A 23,972-nucleotide genomic window follows, 5' to 3' on the forward strand; every position below is an offset into this window, starting at 1 on the left:
GGTGGGGGAAGAAAAGGCCACTCAGACTACTCTGCAGCTACTCTCCAACAGATTGAGTCTTAAACTTATTCACAGTGAAAGACTTCCAGGGCCATCCATCAGTCTGGATAGTGCCAAAATCTGTGACTCTCCCAGATAATGACTCGTGGACCGGTCAAGCTGGACCTATAAATGGAAAAATAATTTTTGTATGGGGCCAGGATTAAAGACCTGCCTGAGATCTCACCTGTGGCTTTATTATATGAAGATATATATGATCAGTGTTTTGAAAACAGAGCTTGGGGACTGAGAAACCACAGACGCAAACACACATACAGTATGCATGTATCGATCAGACCCAGGTGAATGACTGTTTGCACAGTTCAGATAAGACATTAGGTTCAAGGATGAGTGTGCCAAAGTAAACGAATGTGAGAGCGAAATAGAACTGAAAAAAGAAAGAGATGTTTGTGTATCTGTTCTGTGGAGAAAATTGTGTTGAATATGGATACTACTGGTAAGTGAGATTACACTTCATTTTCGTTCCTGTGAAAATGAGACTTTAATGTTTGTTGTCAAATGTTTCCATTCATCCTGAGTGCTTGTCATTTGAATTTAAATAGAAGTTTCACCTTGTGGTTCCTGTTGAGCTATACCTGTTTGTTTAAATGTAGCTTCTGAGCTTGGAAATTAGGTATTTACAGATAACTTGGGCGTATATCCACAGTGAAGCAGAGCTCATATTTGCATGAGGGATACAGATAAAAAATAGTAATAATAAAATTCTCATTAGTGCTGCTTTTATCTTTATTGCATTGTTGGACTGTCTCTTCTCTGCTTTGACAATGAAATGGCATTGTGTGTTACACTGGGGAAATATTTCTTAGAGTTAAAAGTTTGAAACAATATCTTAGATGATGACACACTGTGTAAGTTACCTCACAGTTCGAGGTCCATCCCTAATGATTTGTAAATTAGTCATGTTTGAATAAAAAGATGAAATGCATACATGCATTCAACAAAGAGATCAAACTGCGGGATTACCAAGCATGTTTTTAACTCATGGCTATGAAAATAAACTGGTATGAGCTTGTTCAGGGTAAAATGGAAGCTGAAGTGTACAGCAGCTTGCGCGAGTGAATGTAGGCCATCTGTACAACAAATGTCAAAATCATCCACCGCTCTCAGATTCTGTCAGTATTGCTGCCAGTATCCCAAAAGACTTGTTAACACCCTTTTAGTCAGATGAAAATCTTCACCAATGCAAGTGAGTGCTCTACCAAGCCAAGCTGGTGGAGCAGCACCAACTACTGCAGATGATACCAGTGTTGACTTTGGCCCAAGTTAATATGCTGGCAAACGGCAGCTTTGGCACCGTTGTTCTTGTGGTTCTGCGGCAGCAGGTGTCACACCTGGCTGTGTCCTGGTGGAATATGAGCCCATTGATCATCTGTCCACATGCAGAGAGGAGAGGAAAAAGTGCTTTTTTTTACCCACTAATTCAGAGGGACCAGTTTTCCCAAACACTGCATATCATGTCGCTGCCAACACAGCATTGGCCCGGGGAGGGTGTGGGAAATCATGTGCGTCATCTGATGGAAATCGAGTCACCAGTTGAATATTTTTGCAGAGGTTAACACAAGCCCAATACATCCTGTCCTCCAGCAGATATCCAAACCAACTGGCAGAAGCCCCTATATGTTGGTGACAAGGGTGCTATACCTCACCAGCTTCCCACCATGATAATTTCCAATAAGGGGATAGGCGAATTGTTATGAATGAGTCACATTTGACCGTCATATTAATACAGAAAATAATGATAAAGGACAAAAAAAATCACAAGTTATCACGTAATGCTGAAAGCTACAGAAAAGACTTGTTCCCTTTGAGGGGCCATGTAGTGTTAACATTTTACAACCTGTCCACTGACAACCAGAATATCCTTTGAAGTCCTCATGATTTTGATCACACTGACAAATCAAAGGAGTCTATGTGACTGCTGGGATGGCCACTTTTTATTCATTTGAACAACCATTTGAGTGTGGAGAAATATTAGATTTATAAAGGTCTGTTCAAATTCAATGAACCTCTATGCTGCTGACATGTGACAGTAAACCAGACTCTGTCTGTATCAACAGGAAAGTAAACGGTGTTGAAACACTAATCATGATGACAAGCCGTATGAGAAGCAGGGCCAAAAAATCTGCCCTGGCATTTTTGGCCCAAACCGTCCCATCACAAATGGTGGGGGTGGAGGGGGCTGTCCATTCAGCCTGCAGTGGGCAAAATACTTAAGCAGTGCACCTCGGTTTTACAGTATAAGGAAGCAGTTTACCTTTCTTGTCAACTAAACGGCGCTGCTCGCCTTCTGCCATCTTCACTTGTGCAGATTTTAAAATTAAAGTTGCCTTGCAGGCATGTCTTTCAGAAGAAAATCGCAATAGTCCAGGAAAATTACAAAATAATCAAAATCATGATTAATATTTGATTAATTGCACAGCCCTAACCAGTGTAGGCCTGCTCACTCGCCCTCCTGTAACTTTTTTGCTCCCCCTCTTGCGTTTTTGTTTAGGTTTGTCTTTCTCTCTCTTTGTCCATACTCTTTAGAGCTTAGATCGGGCCCAAAAAATCAAGCCAGACCGAGGCCCTGCACGTTGCACGAGACTGACCCGGCCCGACACATTAACTGTAATTATGAGCCCAAGCCCGATTTAAACCCAACTTTTTTTTTTCTTTTTTTAATTCGTGGGCTGTTTAAATTGGGCGGCGGCGCTGTCCAGGGTCCTCAGTCGTGCAGCACATCTCTGCCAGCAGCTGCTGCACCCTCCACACCTCCTACTTTACATCAAAGGTGCTCAAACTTAAAGCAGAAGTAAGCGCAATGTTTGTGTTAATATAAGTCTTAAATAGTTATATCTTCCGACGGCAATCACTTCTATAGAGTGTTTGGTCCGAAACACGGGTCTGTCAGTCACTCTGCTCTGCTGTAAGCCGAGGAGAAAACTTCTTGTATACTTCCTTGTATCCTACAAGCTTTATCCAATGAGGAGAGAGAACGGCATGAAGGGCTGTGTGTGCAGCCAAGGGATGCGTGTGAATGTGGTGACGTAGGGACGAGGACCAATAGATCCATGACGAGGGCGGGGGATGCTAACTCCATCGGCTGACAAAAAGTTAGCCAAAACGACCGGATCGCTTACTTCTGCTTTAATTCTCCTGACTTTTTCTTTATATTCTCAAACTTCATGTTTCTCAGGGGCTGCTGCATGAGCAGACCGGTGATGCGTGCAGTCAGTGTATGGCGTGCGCACCGCTGCTGCACGTGAAGAAGACTTTGTGCAACATGGCACACTTTCGTTACGTACAGGCTTACTTTTCGAAAAATAAAAAGTTAAATGAAATATTGCTGATTATGGCATAGCTTTCTGTCCACCTAATTGGGCTAATAAAGTCATGAAAAAAATCAACACACAAATGCTTGATCAAATGCTAGGCATGTGGGCTCGGCCCGGTCCGGCCCGTGGATATTGATGTGAAATTTTGGCCCGAACCGGCCCGCGGTCAGGTCGGGTCCGGCTCGGGCTCGGGCTGAGAATCTAAATTCTAATACTCTTACCTATCCACATACCTTTTTCTCTGTAACGGCCCGCAGCATCAGGTGACGTGATGGGATGACGTGAGGGAGGGGTGGAGCCTACATGTGATTGGGCCAGTCGAGTGTCGGTATAGAAAATGAACCAATGGGCCGCTGTCCCTGTTCCATGGGGTACTGTTTAGCCCACAATAACTTCATTTTCCCCTCGTGTCAGCCCACTGGTCAAATGCCTGCTACGCCAGATTACCAGTTCAGCTCTGGTGTGTATATAACTGTAAGGATCTTTAGGATGCGTGCATGAGTCTTATTGTAAGTCTACAATACAAAAAAAGTTCTCCACAGCTGTCTGTGATTTGTGTGTTAGTTTCAAAGTTTCTTTCATTTGAGCTTCACCTTGAATAAAGGAATGAAAGAAATGACAACCCCACTGCTTTGACATTAACTTTCCCAGTGCCAGATCTCAACACCCACAACATACTGCTACATACGTCACTCACAGGATTGTCACTTCAAGTTGCATTTAGATTTTCCAGGAAATTCTTGTTATGTTGTTTTCCTCTTATTATTGAAACTCACTTAGTTATACACCACTGCTGCTTGAGAGAGCAGTGGTAAGAAAGCGACGCCAATGCAAAGCCTTGGTTTTGCTCAATGCACTGTAGCTGGAAGCACACACGCAGTGGCTGCCAAGGCCGTTTTCCTCCTTCTTGATCAACTTTGTACATTTGAATATTGAGTTTTTATCTCATAGCGAAAAAAGAAATGAACCAAATTTGCTTCGTTATTTAAATCCTATGGGTTTGACTCAAGCAAACCCATAGGACTCAAACAAGCAGTTCTTTCGCTCGAGTCTTAACGTGCTCATGAGTCCAAATTTCAAGGTATTGTTTTTCACACGGCGCATTCTCACAGCAGTCCATACAGTGATGGTGATGTCAAAATAGACTACACAGGTTTAAAGAAAAAAGAAAGAAAGAAAGAGAAAAAAGTGTTGTTCTGCCTCTGCACAATCTGTGTGGGCTGCGCTGGCTGAAGTCAAAACAAAACCAGCAGTCGGGAAGAGGCAACAGCATCTGTCGAGGAAGGCTGTTATTTGTTTTCCTCAACTTTTCTGGTTTTTCTTTTCCCCAGGACATCTCTCCACCTGCTAAGACGAGGACCTGAGACAGAACTGAAAGCCAAAATGACAGCTGTGTGACCCTATAAGGATGCTGAACGCTCATCCCTGCCCGGCGTCCATCGGCTGTCCAGTCTGTCCGGATGAACGCGGTTAACAAGCACCTGTGTGTTTACTCCCCGCCTCATCAACAGGAAGAGAGAGGAAGGACACAGGGAAAACAGCTGAGCCTGCTTGCATAGACTCTTGGGGAGATCTCAGCGGTGTTCGATCCGGCTTCTCTCCCCATCTCTCAGTAAGCAACCCTTTATATTGACTACTATACTTTGGGTATTCATCTACGATAGTTTCTCTTATTTTTCTGTTTCTTTTTTTTTTACTTCATTGATTGAGCACACAAGGGTCCAGCCAAGTAACAGTGCCAGTTTGAACTTTGATGCACATAAGTAAGTCAGTCAGTGAACTTTTCTGTACTCGAGTTCCCCTGAGCAGGCAATGAAATCAGCAAGGACTGCAAAGGAGCTTGTTACTTCTTCCTCTAGCTTGTGAGTGGAGGAATATTTTTACTTCTGTACATCACATCAAACTTTGGCACTCTATAATGATGCCAGCAGTGAGGCAGTGATGAGGGTGTAAAGGACCAGTGGGTATTCTTTTAGCTTGCGTGATTAAAGTAAGAGTAGCACAATGAAGACGAGATGATGTGGGATAACTAAGCTTACTTTTCTTGTTTGTGTGTGTGTGTGTGGATTAAGAATATGATGTTTGCACCCTCAGCTTCGTATTTAGTCTGCAGGAAGACCTTATGTTGTACAGTACAGTCGCATCTGAACAGCTTGTAAATTATTTGACTTTTCCTCTTCTCCTTTTTCGAATGAGGAATCACTTGCGTATCATTCTTTGCAGACATCCCATAGTCGGTAAATAATGTACTGGTGATGAGTTCCTCAGGGGACTTAGACGTTAAATTAACTATTTGCTACACTGAATGTGTAGCTGTCGGTGTAGGTTTCTCCTCACCGCTCTGCTTTACTCACCGTATACAGTAGCCTACACACCCATCCAGCTTCTTGTCAGGTTCAGGTTGTGTTCCCATTATCATTTGCTCCTTAAGGTATGCAAGAAACCCAAATTACAAGCTAGCGCCACCGCAAACGCGCGCCCCTGTTTTTCATTAGCATGGCTCGACTAATGCAGGGGTTTACTGACCTGGGAACAGCAGGTGTACTCCAGTGCACTTGCTGGCACTTTCCAGCGGCAGCACTTCATTAGTCCAAGCAATTACTTTTGGGCAGTCGGGGTTTCACCTGGGTTCCATGAGCGCGAGTGTGTGTAACTAATTGAGAGTATGGACCTGCAACGCTTCATGAACAAGTCACAGTGACCCCTGAGTGATTGTTGGAGGGGGGGTGGGGGGCTGGAAAGTTCTGTAGTTTGAAAGAGCACGGAGGACAAAAGAGAGCTTGATCAGTCATGACACACATTTATATACATTAGTCGGCTGTTTTGAGTCTTTTTTCAGCATGCTGTGAAAGATCTGGCTTGTATTACACATGTTTTCTTTCTTTCTTTCTTTCTTTCTTTCTTTCTTTCTATCTATCTATCTATCTATCTATCTATCTATCTATCTATCTATCTATCTATCTATCTATCTATCTATCTATCTATCTATCTATCTATCTATCTATCTATCTATCTATCTATCTATCTATCTATCTATCTATCTATCTACTATCTATCTATCTATCTATCTATCTATCTATCTATCTATCTATCTACCTACCTATCTGGTTCTCAACTAGTCTCACTCTGGAACCCACATTTTCCCATGGTCATTAAGTCGCGACCCACTTTCATAGAATTCAAACCTCTTTATTGAGCAAAGTGCATTTCAGAGCACATGAATGAAACTGAGGAGGACCATGACAACTGCATGTACGGAAGTGAATAAAAAAATATCAAACTGCACAAAATGGAGACCAACAAAACGATATATTTGACTTCTAATGCATCTCTGCATTCAGAGCATATTCACAAAAGTGAATACATATCAAATTGCACAAAATAAAGACCCACAAAACAAAACAAGATTTACTGCATTCAGGCCACATTAGTAATAAGAAACTGATATCTTTGCATTCAGAGCAAATAATAAGAAACTGAGGAGGACCATTACAACTGCATGTTTTCACATGACGCGTGCCTTTCAATAGTTATTTTTCAAAATAAAAGACATGTCCAACATCAGATGTGCTATCTATCTATCTATCTATCTATCTATCTATCTATCTATCTATCTATCTATCTATCTATCTATCTATCTATCTATCTATCTATCTATCTATCTATCTATCTATCTATCTATCTATCTATCTATCTATCTATCTATCTATCTATCTATCTATCTATCTATCTATCTATCTATCTATCTATCTATCTCACTGAAACACCATCCAGTGTGATGCTTCCCTGTCTATTTCCTGTCTACATCCTCCATACACATCCTTCTCATCTCCATAATTATATCCTCTCAGTGCACCTGGTATTATTCTTTATCACCCAGCATAATAAACTCTTAGCCCCCATTGTAACCAAATTATATTGTTGCTATAAAAACCCTACAGTCGATGCACTTAGCTGCTCCTCCCCATGCGACACATTCGGTTGATCATCAACAACATCATCAACATTTTCTGCTTGGCTCCATTATACGATAAATAAATGCATTTCCCATGATTCCATCTGGTCTCTAACCTCTGTAATTGATGCTTCACTTATTAAAAAAAAAAAAAAAAAGATTAATTTTAGGACTAATTAGCTCATGAATAATTTGAGCACAGTCAACAGGTGAGTAAATTCCAAAGTTTACAGCGAGACAGCCCATGAGACAAACTCACAAGGCCACAGTGAATGCAAACAAAAAAAAAACAAGGCGGCTGAAATGTAGGGCAGTGCTCCTGTTCGCCCTCTTCGCCTCATCAGGTGACTTCAACACAAGGATACAAGGAGCAGACATGTGCGCTCTGCTACAGGCCTGAGCTTAAGGGAACATGCTGTGTAATGTACACCACCTGTGTGCTTCCTGGCCACGGCATTACTGTGGCTACAGTCGCCAGGACAGGCTCAGCAGAGCTCATTTGCATACTTTATGACTCTGGGTAAAAGGGGATAGCAACCATGAGAGGTAGGCTAGAGAGGAAGGGAAAGAGAGGAAGAAAGAAGTGGTAAAAGACGAGTCACAAGGCCCCGGCAGTTAAACCTGGTCAAATCTATCTTAGAGCCCTGAGATGTGCTGATGGGTAAACACCAAACATATTGGAGGTAGGTCATTTCTGACAGTTTATTTTCTCTATCAGGACACATGTTTTGCAGCCGAGGCTCCTGTGATGCTGTCTTTGTTCTGTTGTTGTTATTATTGTAGCTCGCACTCGATTCCCGGGGCTACTTCGGGCTCAGGTCTGGGTATCTGTGCACTGTTCTCTGTTTTTCCTCCACTTGTCTTGTCTGTGGCAGATCAAATGGAGTGCCCCGAGAACTGCTTATCTTATTTGAAAGCATTTAATGAACTGGTCTTGGGGCTGGCTCCTTTTAAAATGGAAATAAAGGAGCTGAGAGGGAAATAAAGGATTTCAGTGGATACCTTTGCGTTCCCCAATAACCAGAGATAATTAAGGACTCGTGATGGTAGTTATTGACTTAGCATCCTGATTTTAAAACGCGCTCATATTCCAACTGCTTGTTAGCTGAGTCAGAGGGGGAGGCACAGTGAACTTTAGCCCACGCTGAGCAACCTTACATCATGCTAATGATTTACACAGGCTGCTCTAACAAGAAGTATATGCAGTCTACCTCTATACCCCATACTGTATGTGCAAAATAAATTCCACTTGAATGGCATGTCTTAATGATTCATTAAGTGCTAACATTTATCCTATCTTTTTTTTTTATTTATGAGTTTCATTTGTTTCTAATGAATGACTAATTAGCTGCTAAAAGTGATTGACACGTTGCCCCAGGAAACACAATTACCAGAGCTTAGAAATATTACTTCTCTTAAACTAATTACCTGTAATGACTTACTTAATATCAGTGATTACTTTTTTGACAGACTCCAATATCAGGGCTTAAAGCCTGTTTGATTAAAGGGAGGATTTGGTGCAAATTGGCCGAAGCAGAGATGTAACAATGGAACCATATCAGTGCAGTTTGTACCTGGGTGGATTACGAGCTGCAGTATGTTGTTACACATAGCAGGTACACACTTTTGCTCAGTGTGTTGCTTTGTTTCTTTCGCTGACATGTGATAGCAAAAACAATTTTTATTTTTTATTTTTTGGAAAGGCTGTGAAAAAAGAAAAAAAACATTAGGATGGGAATTACAAACCAGCTGTTCACACAATCCAACCTGATTAATCCACTTATGTGAGTTTAAAATGTGCTGTGCTAAAAATATATTTAATAAAGCAAAAAAAAAAAGTCATTGAACAATTTTGAAGAAAAAAAAGCAGATCCCTCATGCAGGTGTGAGCAAAGTCCCCAGACTGAATAATTTATTTATCGTCAAAACTAACATCTGTGTGTAAGTGTTAAGTTTCCTGACTCCAAAGTGCCGCAGCATTATGTTTCCCACATTGTCCTCTCAAGCGTGGCCCAAATGAGTAATTATGGGCCTGTGCCCTTGTCAGTCAAGCAAGTAAATGAATAGATGTGTTTTGGTTTTCACATGCACAGCGCTATACTTTTTTTTTTCATTGCACATGTATTTATTTTTTTTGATTAGGGCACTGATTAGTTTTGAGTCTGCTATAACAACAAATAATAAATCAGTGGAAAATGCAGACAGTAAAAATATTTTGTCATTAAAATAATCCTGGAGACGCAGACATTTGCTTAAGTGAGGTATAATTGACTTGTTTTGTAGTATTTAAATGTCTTGTTGCAAGATTATGCTTGCCCATGAGGGGTGCTGACCATAAGAGCAAAAAGATTGGAGTTGCTACTTAACTTCATAGATCATTAAGAAGTCAGTTTTTTTCTACCGTGTGAGCTGATGTAAGGTTGTGGACTGTGTGGCAGGTGTTTTATCCCAGAAAGTTTTAGTGTGAGGGTCTAAAATACAACCACGATTCATCTTTGGGTCAGTAAACTTTCTTGGCAGAGCTGGAAGGTAAAAAGAGGCGCCCCTCAGGGAGAACAGGGTCTTGTTGTAAACTTAATGTCAAGTTCTAACAGAGATTTCTTCCAGCTTACACACAGTAAATGCAAGCTGTAGTGGGCCACAGCTGTGCAGGGCTGAAGGGCTTGGTTCCTGAAGCCGCTAACCTTCGCTGACACCTGCGCAAAATGATACAGGTATTAAAGAGGAACTATGCAGGATTTTTTACCTTAATTAAACAGCTACAGAGTAATTGACATGGTTAAATGAGTTGTTATGGGGAGAGTGGAGGCTCTCTGCCTTCCACCGAGGGTCTCTTGGCCGAAAAAACAACATTGCGAGATCAGCGCCTCCAACCCATTGTCCCAGATCTCGTCTTGTGCAAAACGTGTGCTTTGCAGCAATACGACACAAACACCCAGTAATCCGTAATCTCTTGTCGACATTACCCACCTCGGTAGACATGGCTCCTCAGGTGCTTTCTCGCCGGCTTTGTTGAATGTACTCAGAAACTGTAGGGGTGCTCCGTCGAGGAAAAAACAACCAAAACAGCAAAAAAGTCTTGCATAGTTCCCCTTTAAAGCGACAATGTGAAAATAATGTGCGTAGATGCAAATATTGTGGCTCGCAAGTGGATCAGTGTGCAGCTTCAGTAACCATGGCGATGGGGCAACAAACAAAAGCTGTGCATCCAGCTGCATTTGCCGTTTTCATACTGAGCATATGAATGGACAGAGAACAAATAAATTGTGGAGTGGTTGGAAAAGTTTCAATGGTCTTTCTTCACTTCCTGAAACCGGGTCACCATTGGAATCATTGAACCCCCATGAATTGAACTTGCAGTCCTACAGTATGTGCACGAAGCAAGCAAGTAGCTCTAAACTTTTCAAAGACCTGAACAGACTTTGGAGCCAGTGGCGCTGCATTTTTGATAGTTTAGGCTTTTTGGTGAGATATTCCTTTAATTGCCATCGTGCTGTAAAGTCATAATTGACAAGTGCTGATACTGAAGAATGAGGTCACGTTGGTCTTCAGATGTTTCAAACAATATTTCTCAACTGTAATTGTGTTGCAATTTACATAAATTTACATTCTCTTGGTTTTGGGCATTTCACTTTTCTACCTCCCACCAATTCAATATTCAATGCGAATCGACGAAGATGATGCTGTATAACAGTTTTAGTAATTTTATTGCACAGACTATTTTGAATTATTATTATTTTAAACCCGAACAACAGGGATCAGATAAGGATTTGTTACACGCTATAATTTAGATGTCCTCATAATGTCTCTTTTTTTAGGACATTTAATCAGTTTGGTTCATTGTATAACAATGAACCCAAACAGCATGATCAGGGGTCATGCTGGTGATTAAATTGTACTGCAATTAAATCACCAGCATGATCACAGAGGTGACAAAAAAACAACAACTGCTCACTTTCAAAAACAGTAGCGATAGAGGAAAGGGTTTGGCCTCATCAGGATGTATTACCTGCTATGGAAACAAATCTCCTTGAATGTACCTTCTCGCAGTGTTCAGTATGAAAGCTCTGCTGCAGTAAATTTGTATGGGAGCTTATGAAAGACATTGTTAGGAAGACAAAAAAAAGACACTGAATGAAGGAGCACAGGGACCATTATACCCTTCACAGGGCTCTAGTGGCCCCCTCATAACGGATGTTGCAGGCATTCTCTGCTGTCCTCTGTTCTCATGCTGTATGACAAATATCTGTTTACTCTTTCTATCATCCTAGGGGCTGAAATAATGCACTTTGCTGTCCCTAGTCCCCAAATGCTTCAGCACTTATATCCTCTCAATACTTAGCTTTCCTTTTTGTTTTTTAGAGTACACTCTCCTCTTTTCTCCCTTTTTTGCCCCTTTTTGGGACTTTGTTTGGGACTAATGACACCATGAAAAGCTGATCATGACGTCTGATGGCCAAAGCCATTTGAAAAAAAAAAAAAAAGAACAAGTCCAGAAAGTGGCAAAAAGAACTTATTTCAATTATTCTCTGTGCCCCCAGTCATAGATTAAAATGATGATCTGGAACACACTCTTCACACTGTGTGGTTTTTGTTCTCAGGAGATCTGTGTTCATTGTGTTTTCTAACACTGCAGCTGCAATGCAAATCACAATCCCTCTCTTGTTACTTGTTATCTGTTCTTTAGATGTGGAATTGAAAAAGAGTCCTTGAGCTGGGCTTTTCCACAAAACTCGCCCACACACACACACACACACACACACACACACACACACACACACAAACACACACCATTTTTATAGACACATCTCTTTTCTCAGTTTGCCAACATAACTCACACACACACATTTTTTGACGTATGAGTTGAGTATTCTTAGAGATGTTGTTTATCCTTCATGCTTGACGTGATTTAAAGTGGAGGTGGTACCAAGCTGTCCTTCTCTTGTGCATTACATGTTTCAGAAGACGGGGCTTGAAAGCGGCGCAAGCGGATGCAGCACATACTCAATTATACAAGCATTTGATGGAGCAGAGTGTTCATGCATATACTAGGCTTCCATGCAAAGACCTCGGCCATTTTAGTCTAGTACACTGCCATAACTACTGGCTCCATCCAGAGATACACAAAATAAGCCATAGACTGAAGGCTGAAGCAAATAAAGGACACTGCAAGGAGAACTGCTCTGGAGGGAGTGATGTTATTCTTGTGTTATGAATATGGGATACATGTGGTAGCCCCGGTAACAGCAGTAATGGCATGATTGAATGCATTCGGCCCCTACAACACAACAAATTGCTATCAGCAACAAGACAAAATGTTAGAGAGGAAGGTCTATACCCACTCTGTTAAAATGTTGCCAATAATCCATACAAAATTGTTGAATGGCCTTAAGCACTTCTTCTTTACCCCATTAGAGCGCTTATTTGGCTATTTGCAAGTGAGGGAGCCTCAACTTTCCCATGACAGTAAATAAAACATCCATGAAGTCACAGTAAATAATGTAAACACACAGAGGGAAGAAGATGGAACCTGGACAGAAAGAGGAAATGGAGCGTTAAAAGGTGGCACATTTGTCAGGACTACCCTTGGGCTAAAAAGCCCATCCTCACCCCCCCCCCCCCCCCCCCCCTCCGAACACACACACACACACACACACACACACACACTCACTCACCTAGTGCACATACTCTAATCTTAAAAGTCTCCACAGAGCATTAGTTCAAGGGCTTTGCAGATTGTTTTAAACACAGCTAGGAAACGCACCTTGACCTTTGCATATTAACAACTAATACCTCCTTTTTTCAAAAGTGTTTTTTGTGTTTATGTATTCAAAAGTTATACAGTTATTTGTATTTTTTTTTTATGAAGCAAGGTTTTACAATAACCTTTTATGTTTTTGAATGGCATTTAGGTAAATGTAGGCTAAATATGTCCTTCTTTGAATGTATTCAAAATGTATCCTTTAATATATCACAATCACAAATCTTTATATTATATTAAATGTTCTGTATGTTAACGTGTGGATTTTTGAAATGATATTGTTTCAATATAATGTGTGCTAAAGTGTGGACTTTGCAGTGGATTTGACCCAACTACCCCCACCCATCTGTGTTAATTTAAAAACTGTAAACTGGGTAAACTCTCACATGTATAATTAGTCTTAGACAACTAACACACCTGTAGTAATGAATGGGACCTCTGGGGCAGGCCAGTGAAAGAAAAAGAGGGGCGGTCAGTTGTGGGGTTGTTAATGAAGCTGATATTTGATGCAGCAGTGTAGAATGCCATAGCAGATTTAATTGTTTCTTTTCTTTGTAATCATTGTCCAGTGGCTAATAAAATTTGCAATGAATATTATTCAGCAATCCTTGGTGCACATGTAGGTATTGTACTGTTAATTTATTCTGGTGGACAAAAAAAAAGGTTTTAGGGTTAGGGCTTCTTCACCCCGCTTTTAAAAGGAAGCCGAAGAAGATTTGGGTTTTGATCTAATAGTTATATATGCAGTATAGTAAAACAACCACCTGGTCTTAAATAAAGATTCTTCCAAACTGTGTAAGCAGCACGTGCTGAAACACAGCTCCATCCTGAGATTTGCTGAGTGTAGGTGATAATAATTCTTAGAACAGGTGCTGCACCTTAAGCCCCAAGGCCTGGGGAAGTGAATTATTAGTGGCACTCCCCCAAGATGCATTGCTCCTCTGTATTAAAACCAAACTCTGCCTTTTATTCCCTCTAGGGTTTATTAAGTGGGCCAGTTGCCATAGCGACGCTTTGGCAAGATATTGCCAGGATAAGGCATAATGGGTCTCCTGACGCAATTCACTCTGCTCCTGTGGAAGAACTTCACTCTCCGGAAGAGACAAAAGGTACACTTGCACCCACCAGCCCCCTTTGCAAATCAACATACTTCTGCTAAAATTGGTCAGCAATGGGGGGAAAATGAGGATATGGTCCCAGGGTTGTGTTATCAAGGGCAACTAAGTTATTCATGGGAGGGAGAGGTAATAGGAGGGATTTACTACGAAAATTGTCTCCTATAGAAGTAAGCCGACTTTAACTCTCCCACCAGAGAACAAGAACAATCTTACCTTAATGCCGCCCAATTCAAAGTGTCACCTTCAATTTTTGGAGATCTATCTCTTTCACACGTTATGTCACATTGCCTGTATTTTACCCCTAACAGAGCCAGTCTTAGGCCTAATGGAAGTGGATGGGGAGTGACGAATGTTAAATGTTTTGTTTGAAGGGCAAATACTCTTTCTGTCCGAGTCTGAACTCAGCGGTGCCATCCAAAGATTTAATGAGATTGCAAATTACAATTAAAGGTTATCTACTCTCAGTCTTCACTCCTTGCATACAAACTGACACTTGCTCTTTACTGTGCATTTCAATTTTTTTTTATACAGTTGAACTGCTTTTCATCATTCACACCCAGTGACACTTCACATTGTTAGTTTTGCTGTCGCTACATAGCAACATTAGCTTTGACTTACCACCTGATAACAAGTGTGTAGTGAATCATCAGCTTAATGTTTGACAAAAACGAAATGATTCATCTCAAGGGGTTTATCCAAATAAAGAAATTTAATGTAAATGTGTTCACTCATTAAGAGTAAAGGAATGTTCACTCTTTTTCTCCGTTGACATTAGCATGCTAATCAGCTGTCTCTGGTCTGCCTTGATACAGTAGTAACTCGCTGCAATCTTTTTTTGCTAGGAAGCAGTGGGAGTATTAAGAGTAGGCCTATTATATGGACAACAATGGCCAAAGTTGTTGTCAGGCCACAATCACCCCCACCAGCCCTCTGGCAAGAAAACACTTGACGCTAGAAAAATCATGCTTTAAAATGCTAGTTGAACCAATTCAAGTGCCATTCAGCCACCCACTGGGATGAAACTTGAAATGAAACTTCACTGAAATCACTTTTCGGCCATTACTCTTCAGTATCCGCTTCCAACCCTTTCAGTGCGTCAACATTGATTCACTTAAACTTCATCTGCTGCCAACACCAAATTTCAAACAATACAAACAATTCATATTTAAAGACATCTTAAAATGAGACTCATTGTTTATGTGCACAACACTGGTGAATGGACAAAGTAGTTTAGTCCAATTTAATTCAAATAATTGCATATTGTATGAATAGCAAATATATCCCCAAAATATATTTGAATTTTGATTTTTAAACATGAGGACGTATTATAAAAAAGATCAAATAACAAATTCCATTCTGACCCTGATGATAAAGTTTTAGTTCCACTCCCACCACATAGCCACTTGTGTTTATCATAATAACTTCCTTATTCTCAGACACCACCCCACACATGACCAGCCATATACTCTGACGTCACCGGCCCTGGCTCAGAGGTCACATGCTGCAGGAAGATAACAGTTACACCATGTGTTGCAGCTGCATTTCAAGGGTCAGAGGAAGATATCGAGGGATCTAGTTAGGCTTTTGAGTCATTTCTTTAGGCAGGCATAAATGATATAAAGGGCCACGTTGTGTTCTTTAATTCAAACCCTTGCAGGGGATGTGATGATAGGAGCCACATCCACCCACTTGTTTTGTTAGGGGGTAGGAGCACAGCATGTATGTGTCTGTTGCCAGAGGAGAACAAAAGGCATCGGCAATCTGCTGTAATGAAAGTTCAAATTGTTGCGGAATAAGTTGAGGCAAAGTCCTGCGCAATTTCACAACTTTGTATCTGGGTAAATATGCCCCTTATTAATTTTCTCAACCGACAGAGAGCACATGGTGGCATCCTTTCGTTTCGTATCAAGAAGAAATATGCGCCTAGTTTTCTCTGGGAATGTGTGAGGGGACAGTGGTGGTTTTGTGCAAAGTATGTAGGATATTTGGCCAATGTCAACATGAAATATTGTTATTAGACAAAACCAGTGGGAGTTAGCAAGGACAATGGTGCTTCTGGAGGGCCTGTGGAGGTTAATGACCAATTATATGAATGCCTCACCAAGCATTTTAAGATTTTATAACAGGCATGAAACTGATTTTATGGTCCAGTATTTCACATAATTTCATAGGAGGAGATTATCTATTCACAAAGACGCTGGTGTCTGATGGCAAATGCCTGGGGAGCCAGACATTGAGAAAGTCCCCATGATCTCTGTGTTCCCTCTCCATGCCTTTTCTTTGGAATACATTATGATAATTCACCCTCTCACTAGAAACTACATCCTCAGTGACACACAGACTGGAGGGAATTAAAGCACCAAATTTGAAATTCCACCCGGTTTCTCTTAAAGTAAATGCAAAGTGATTTTCTGCAATTTTCTCATCTGTAATTCATTGACAAAATTTTACAAGTGAAGTGAAGCAAAATGCCTATATACCCAAGTCATGTAAATTGTGTGTTCAGTCGCCTTCCTCATTCCTATTCTACTGCAGAAACCTTGATTTAGTTTCATAAGGTTGCCATGGCGCTGTGGCATACCAAATAACATACATAATATATTATGTGTTTTTCTTCACCTGTGCCTGCCCTCTGTTTTACATTATGAAGACAACAAAACCAGTATCGGTCAAGTCTTATTATTACAGATAATGTGCGTCATCACATACAATGTCTGGACATGATGCAGGGGCAGAAGCAGGGGATTGGTCGACTGCAGCTTTTCCAGCTGATTCCTCTAAGCAGGTCACTTCACCAGAGATGTTGAGAGGGATGAGTATTCAGGCAGGTCAGCTCAGGTTAGAAGAGAGGGCTCGGCGGCGGAGTGCAGGGCTAGGGGGAGGGCTGGTCGGGCTGTGGTGTGGCAAGGGAACGCATAAAAGCCCATATGGCAGAATGTGTGGGGTGAAGAGTCAAAGCAGGATGAGCTGCAGCATTGTAATGTCTCATTGAAGACCGCAGTTGGATATTACTTGTGCTGAAAATATTTCTCCATGGGGATGAATTGCTTTTACAAAGGGAGCGCTACTGTTGTACAAATGTTACTTGGCCTTCAGCTTTCAGACTTGCACGATAGCTTGATTTATACATAAAGGAACTGCACTACTTTGGTGTTTCCACAGTAACAGCAGTGGTTTAAAATTCAAGTGTGTTTGGAAAATTGGTAACCCTGAACTTGTATTACTAAACATACATGTGGTGGCGCGATCTGAGATCTGTGAGGGCTCAATCATTTTCATACAGTACCAATCAAACCATTTAGTGACCTATGCTGCCCCGTGGCTGGGGGCTTTGTAATCCTGTTTCTCCACTCGTTTCTCAGGGTTTTCCATTATACATATACATGTGTGTGTGTGTGTTAAACCTACTTTGTCTCTTGAATATCCCTCAAGGCCAACTGAGATGAAAAATATTAGAAACTACTGAGTGAACAAGTAAAGCCTTGAGGTCATCCATTTGTGCTTTGTAGGTTTCTCTCCTCACCCATTCCCCGGGGTTGAAATAAAAGCCTGGCATGTCACATGGGGCAAAGTGGTTGTATTAGAGCGAGGAAGTGGTTGGTACTCTTCGTCCAGGAGAGGACTGAGGGTGGCGAGGAGATGATAAGGAATGTCTGATAGCTTTGGCTTTGAGAGTCACAAGCAGAGGTTGCTCTGTGAATCCAGTAAGTGCTTGGTAATAGGAAGACCAAGAGGAAAAGATATAGGCTATGTCCTGTCGAGCCTTACTTTAAATGCACTCACACGGATACACACACGAGGTCATATATCATATATGAGGTCACTCATGAGGGCAGTCATTAACTGCATGTATTGCCTGTCAGTTATGGAAGCACTGCATGATCATTAGCCTAGAAAAACCACTGGCATTGAAGGGAGACAGCTAGCCCAGCTTTGCTAAGACGTGTGTTTTATTTTGTGCAGGTGCGACTGGTCGTGGAAGTGATCTGGCCTCTATTTCTCTTCTTCATACTGGTGGGGGTGCGATCCACCAACAAGCCCATTTACAAAGGCCAATGTAAGTAGATACCCAGTTGTAATGTTAACCTCTCTTTCATGAGTCATTTAAATTTTTATGCTCTGTGAGAACTCATAACTCAAGGCTAATGCTAATGAAATATATGCCATATGATGATCCAGCACGAAGATGTAAAACTGCTAACCTCTTTCAGGACATCACTGTATCTAGTTTTCCAGCCAGTGATGACCTACAGTATAGATTCTTAGCTTGGTGGGTGAATGAGTATCCCTCTGCTCCTGCAGGTCACTACCCAAATAAAGCCATGCCATCGGCTGGTGTGCTGCCTTGGCTTCAGGGTATGATGTGTAACATCAACAATCCCTGTCTGAGTTACCCAACACCAGGGGAGACACCAGGCCAGGTCAACAACTTCAATAATTCAGTGTACGTACTGGAGTGTTCCCTTCTCTGTCATTTAAGATGAAACACATGCATGTTTTGCATATTTACATACTTTACCATTTATGATTTTTTTTTTTTGTCTTTCTGGAAACCAGAATTGCTGGAGTGTTGATCGAGTTGCAGAACCTCCTAGTGAACAGATCTATTCTCAGCAAAGTGCAGTTGCTGGCTGATGATGTCAACCAGTGGTCCTCAGTCCTGTCACAGACTAACCTTGACAATGGTAAGTTCATGAAATCACCGAAACGGGTGAAGAGCAGCAGAGTCAAAGATCTGAATTTCTACTGAGGAATTGCTAAAAAAACACCCAACAACATTGTTATAGTAAATAATCAGCCTCAGTAACAATTACTTTGTCATGTCTTTGTTAAGTACTTCTCATCAAGGAAAGTATCCCCTTCATGTGGATGACAAGTTGGAGGATTTGTTATTCCCCTTTATCCCTCAAAAACAATGGCGTGTGATTATTTATGATGCAATTTGCCATGCAGACTGACAGATCGTTTGTCTTGATAAGTTGCTGCTTTGCATTAGGCTCATTTAGCCTGATGATATTCAGATTTTCATACAGCACCTAATTTGCAAGAAGGCAAAGTGGGTGGTGGTGGCTGTGGGGTGGCGGAGGGGGGGCCGTATGCTGTTCAACAAACGGCTCGTGGGCCATTTGCATTTTGGGGTCGCTGGCTCGTAATATACAAGATTAAATCCATCAAAGGTCTAAGCCTGGGCATAATTAATGGGATTCACTATCTGAGGCGAGAGCACAAAAGGGCATTAACAAGAATGGGATGGAGTACTATCAAAAGACTGGGATGGCAAAGGTGATTGTGTTGTCCTTTTTTGTTTTTACCAGGGGTTGATTAAAAGACTTTTACGGTCACTTCAATCAGAAAAGCGACAGTGTTAGTTGGAACCCAGAGCATGTTCTACCTCCACATAATCTCCCCCTGCCCATCTCCCCCCAGTGCTCCTGCACTCATGAAGGGCAACGTCCTGCATGTGTTTGGTAACAGCTGGTGGGGGTTGTTGTATTGAGTGTACACGCAATAAATCAAACAGCATAGCGTAATTAATTCCAGACAATATTGAATGATTGTTATTTTTAACAAACATTTATCTTAATTGAACCTTAAATAATATAAGTCAGCTCTCCCCCTCATCCTGATAATTGACTGACTTGCATTTATTACGCAAGGCAAAAAGGGGTTATCTAATTAAATTACGTAACTGCTTCATCATCTCAGCAGCATATAGCGGAGTCCCAGAGAGAATGAAATGCATGTGGACTAGAAAGCGTGAGACTAGGCCATGTGTGAATGCGCTGTGGTTGGATGCCTGCTATGCTAAACCACTGAGGAGGAGACAATGAGCAGTCGATTGGCTCTGAAGTCGGCTTTTTCAAAATCCTGATTTCCTGTGGGCAGCTAATCAGGAGAAAATGGCTGGTTGACAGTCTGCTGCGTGTTTAGCAACAAATGGTCTCCCCCTCACACACTCATGCAGCTCAAGTGCTCAAGCCATACTTGCACCAGTGAAGGATTTTATGGCCGCAGTCATCTAGAAAGCATAATTTAAACTTAAATTCATCAGACTGTGTTACCACTCAAAGCACTAACAAAACCAAATCAGAGTGCAATTGATTCAGATTTTCCATTTTTTTGGGTCCAAAGATTTGACCATTGTGTCTATCAGCCCCGAGTAAAATTATGCTTAGCAGCTGCACTGCAGTACTTTTGAAGACAGGGCTGTTAGCTTTGGCTTTAACCTTCAACAATGGAAAAAAAAATCCTCCAGTGCTTCCGGACAGCTGCTGTCCGATTACTTACATTGAGAGCTCTCCTTCATGGTTGGCATAGGTATCCATCAAAGGCAAATAACACAAGACCCACATGTTTTTGCACGCACTCAGATTTGTGTACTCTACAGTGGTGTGGATAATCAAATGCTGGAGCAAGGAGCATCAGAATGTTGGCAGAGATTGAAAAGGACTGCAGGTTTGGATGCAAAACATGTACAGTGCAGATGGTCAGTTTATGGCCCAAGCTATAATAATACTTGAAAACAAGCAAATGCATGTCCCTTAAAGGGTTCCATATTGTTTAGAGTGGAATATCTGTTTCTGTTTCTATTATAAAGCAAGTCAAGGCACTATAAAAAATACAATGAAATTATCATAGTGCTGTATCTCCAGAGAAATGCAAACAGTTCATATTCAGAAACTGTGCCTCAAAACAAGCTGTCAGGACTTCAGGGATTTTGTGATGTCACAATTATGCAGTCCACCCTCATCCATGCCACAGAACGACCCACATGTTTTTGTGTTGTTTTTTTTCTGGAGTATTTTAATCTGTTCTACTTTTTTCAATGCTGACTGACCATCATCATTTATATTTACTGTTTTCACTAAGCTACATTACTTTGCCATGTTCCTGCTAGAGTTCCAGAGAGAAGTGTGTGAAAGATGTAAAACTGCAGTGAAATGGTTTTGGTTCTTAAAACTACAAGTACACCTACAGCATGTTCTTATGGATAGCAGCACAAGGAAATTGTAAAATATTGGACCTTTAAGTACTCCACGCAGGACCAGCTGCGAGCATCAAACATATCAACTTCTAGTACGCTGCTGAGTAATTTTTCTTCCCTCTGTATCAGTTGCTGTTCTGCAAAAATAATGAATCTCTGTCTTTATGTTCAAGCTCAACCGGTGGCCCTGAGGAGTATTCTAAGAGACGATGAAACTTTCTACACACATCTGACACAGAATTTGTCTGTGTCTGCATCAGTCGCACAAAGCCTCATGAATGCGAAGATTCTTGTCAATCCAGTGAGTATCATTTCACAGCTCTGCTCTTTCCCTAGTAATGATCCAAACAGCTTTTTAAAAGAAGAATTTCCAACTCCTATAAATAAAGGAATTAAATTGCTACCACAATATTCTAAAGGCCGGATCTACTTTGAGCAATGTGCATGAATATTTCACAATAAAATGTCCTAGCCAAAGAACTGAACTGCCTCTGGGACTGATAATCAAGGCTGAATGTAGTATCTGCTTGACAAAAATAAAAAAAGTCATCTGAAGCTTCCTACACTAGGTAATTTAGAGCTAAATGAACTTGCAACAGCAATGAGTAACAAATGTCTCGTCTGTAAATGTTCCCCCACTGATATCCCAGTAATATTGGAGAAGCCGCAAGAAGGTAATTATGTTTTACTGACATTGACAACGATGCTTGTTCACTCATCTGTGCTGTGTATGAGGCGTTCGTGATGTTTGCAGGGTGCAAACTGGTCAATGTGCCCATAGAATAAGAAGTTCCCAGTACAGTACACAAGGCCATTATCTGTCCTCTGCTCATATGCTGTATGCTGTCGTGTGTGTACCACTGTACACACTGTCTGGCATGACACAAATTTACTATGTGTGTGTGTGGGTGTAGATGTTTGTGGCTGACACATTTCTACATTTGCTGCTTTGTGTCACTGTGGTGTTTGCACACATTTGCATAAATGTCAGGATTCATTAAAGTGTGATTGGAGAAAGATAAAGGTTTAATTAAAAGAAAGCAATACTGATCTGAAATGTGATTTCGCACACACTCTCGCACGCTTGCATAACATCCCCATGGACACGACACATGAACAGATAAAATATGGTCAGATGCAAAGTTTGCCTGTTTGTTAAGTTCATGTTTTTTTTTGTCTTTCTCAGATGATGGGTGTTCCAAGGCCTGGAAACCTCAAGAGCATCCTGTGTGAGGGGACAGGTCTGGATGAGTATGTCCAATTTAGCAGCCAAGCTGAAAAGGAGGCTTTTCAAAATGTCAGCTGCTCCCTCACTCCACAGCAACTGATTAACACCCAGCAAGTGCTCCTACAGAACCTGGATTTGAGGAAAGTGCTATCTGAGGTGAGAATTTTGTATAAGTTGACACAGATAATCTATTCTAACTTTAGATGATGCCTATTAATTTATAAAAAATGTATTACCACTCACTGGCCTGGTGGGGTCACTTATACCCACTGTAATGTCTACTTTTGAAATGCTCTCATATAGCTCAGCACTGTCTGTCACCAACACATTACACTTGTCTGGGCTAATGAAGTGTGTCTAAAAAATGTAAATGTGAAACTCTTGTGCAACCGAGGAATAACTTTGGCAGATGCATTTGAACCATCTGTCAGGTTTTTAAAGTCAAACTGCATTGTCTGTTGTGGATTTCTAGCATTCACACAGTCACAGTCGGTCATATCAATACCTGCAGAGTCATTAGCAGCTGCTGCACAGCACAGTGCTCTGATCATCCCACATAACACAACACATTTGGTGTTTGCAGACTCTCTCCTTCTCTTTCTCTCTTGGGTCCAGATGTGGTGACGGCAAATGATCAGATTGTTAGAACTCGCATGAACGACTGGTCCTTTAACCTTCATATTTTACCCAGCAATCCGAATTTTAAGTGTTGCAGAGAAACATACATTGTTCTGAAGTCACAGATGGCACCGCACAACAACTAACAATGTCGGCCCTCCAGCTGGTTAACTGCCTGTGTGGACATTGGAACTGAAAAGATATTTTAGAGCCATCTGTGACAGAGAAATTAATTTTGTTTGTACACACCTTTACTCAGTTATTCACTGTTTGCTGGTACAGTTTGGTTTCTAAACTACTGCATAGCCCCATTAGTGTAGGTTTGTTGGGATAAATGTGGTTCTGAACAGCTGAGCAAACGGCTTTAAGCAACCTTGTCCCCTAGAAATCACATTTAAAAACAACAAATGTGTTTTGTAGGAAACCTAATTGTGACTGGATTATCTGCTAGGCAATTCACATATTCAGGATATGTTGTTTTGTGAATGATTCAGTGATTTATTAACATCTGCAATTTCTGGCCATTTCCATCAACATTCAAAATGTGCAAATGGATGCCCCTGATCAAATGGTCTGTTAAATATGAAATCACAGTACAACACACCTGAGACAATATCGTGGAAGCAAAATTGATGCGTCCACACAGCAACTTCTGACATTTATAGATGAAACTGACAGGTGAAGACATTTTTTTCTGTGCTGTCTACATGTGTGAGAGACACCTCTTTTTAATGCATTTTAACACTCCTCATATATTTTATTAATGTTTGACAGAAGAGTGACTTGCTGTGTGAGACACAACCCTTTTTACTGCATTTTAACACTCCTCATCCTCTTTAAAGGTTTTTTGATACATTCCTTAAAGGGAATTTTGGGTAAGATTTTGGGTGAGATTTGGACACAGATCACAAACAGCGACCTCCAGCTAAAGGT

General features: G+C 41.2%; 1 protein-coding gene across 3 annotated transcripts in view; it reads left to right on the forward strand.

Annotated features, from left to right (window-relative positions):
- The first annotated feature begins 4,704 nt into the window (after positions 1-4,704).
- Positions 4,705-23,972, forward strand: part of LOC146969646 (phospholipid-transporting ATPase ABCA1) — a 170,699-nt gene continuing 151,431 nt past the window's right edge. For 2 of the 3 annotated variants that reach the window (XM_085760154.1, XM_085760152.1), the window contains exons 1-7: positions 7,893-8,012; positions 14,070-14,199; positions 18,172-18,265; positions 18,511-18,652; positions 18,766-18,893; positions 21,367-21,494; positions 22,380-22,577. In XM_085760154.1, the coding sequence (XP_085616280.1) occupies positions 14,134-14,199; positions 18,172-18,265; positions 18,511-18,652; positions 18,766-18,893; positions 21,367-21,494; positions 22,380-22,577 (756 nt within the window). In that variant the 5' untranslated portion in view covers positions 7,893-8,012; positions 14,070-14,133. Of the gene's footprint in view, positions 4,987-7,892; positions 8,013-14,069; positions 14,200-18,171; positions 18,266-18,510; positions 18,653-18,765; positions 18,894-21,366; positions 21,495-22,379; positions 22,578-23,972 lie in introns of those variants that run through there. The other variant, XM_085760153.1, reaches the window with a different exon arrangement.

This window comes from Trachurus japonicus, chromosome 18, assembly GCF_045865225.1.
Source record: "Trachurus japonicus isolate A0001 chromosome 18, Traja_1.0".
Lineage (NCBI taxonomy): Eukaryota > Metazoa > Chordata > Actinopteri > Carangiformes > Carangidae > Trachurus > Trachurus japonicus.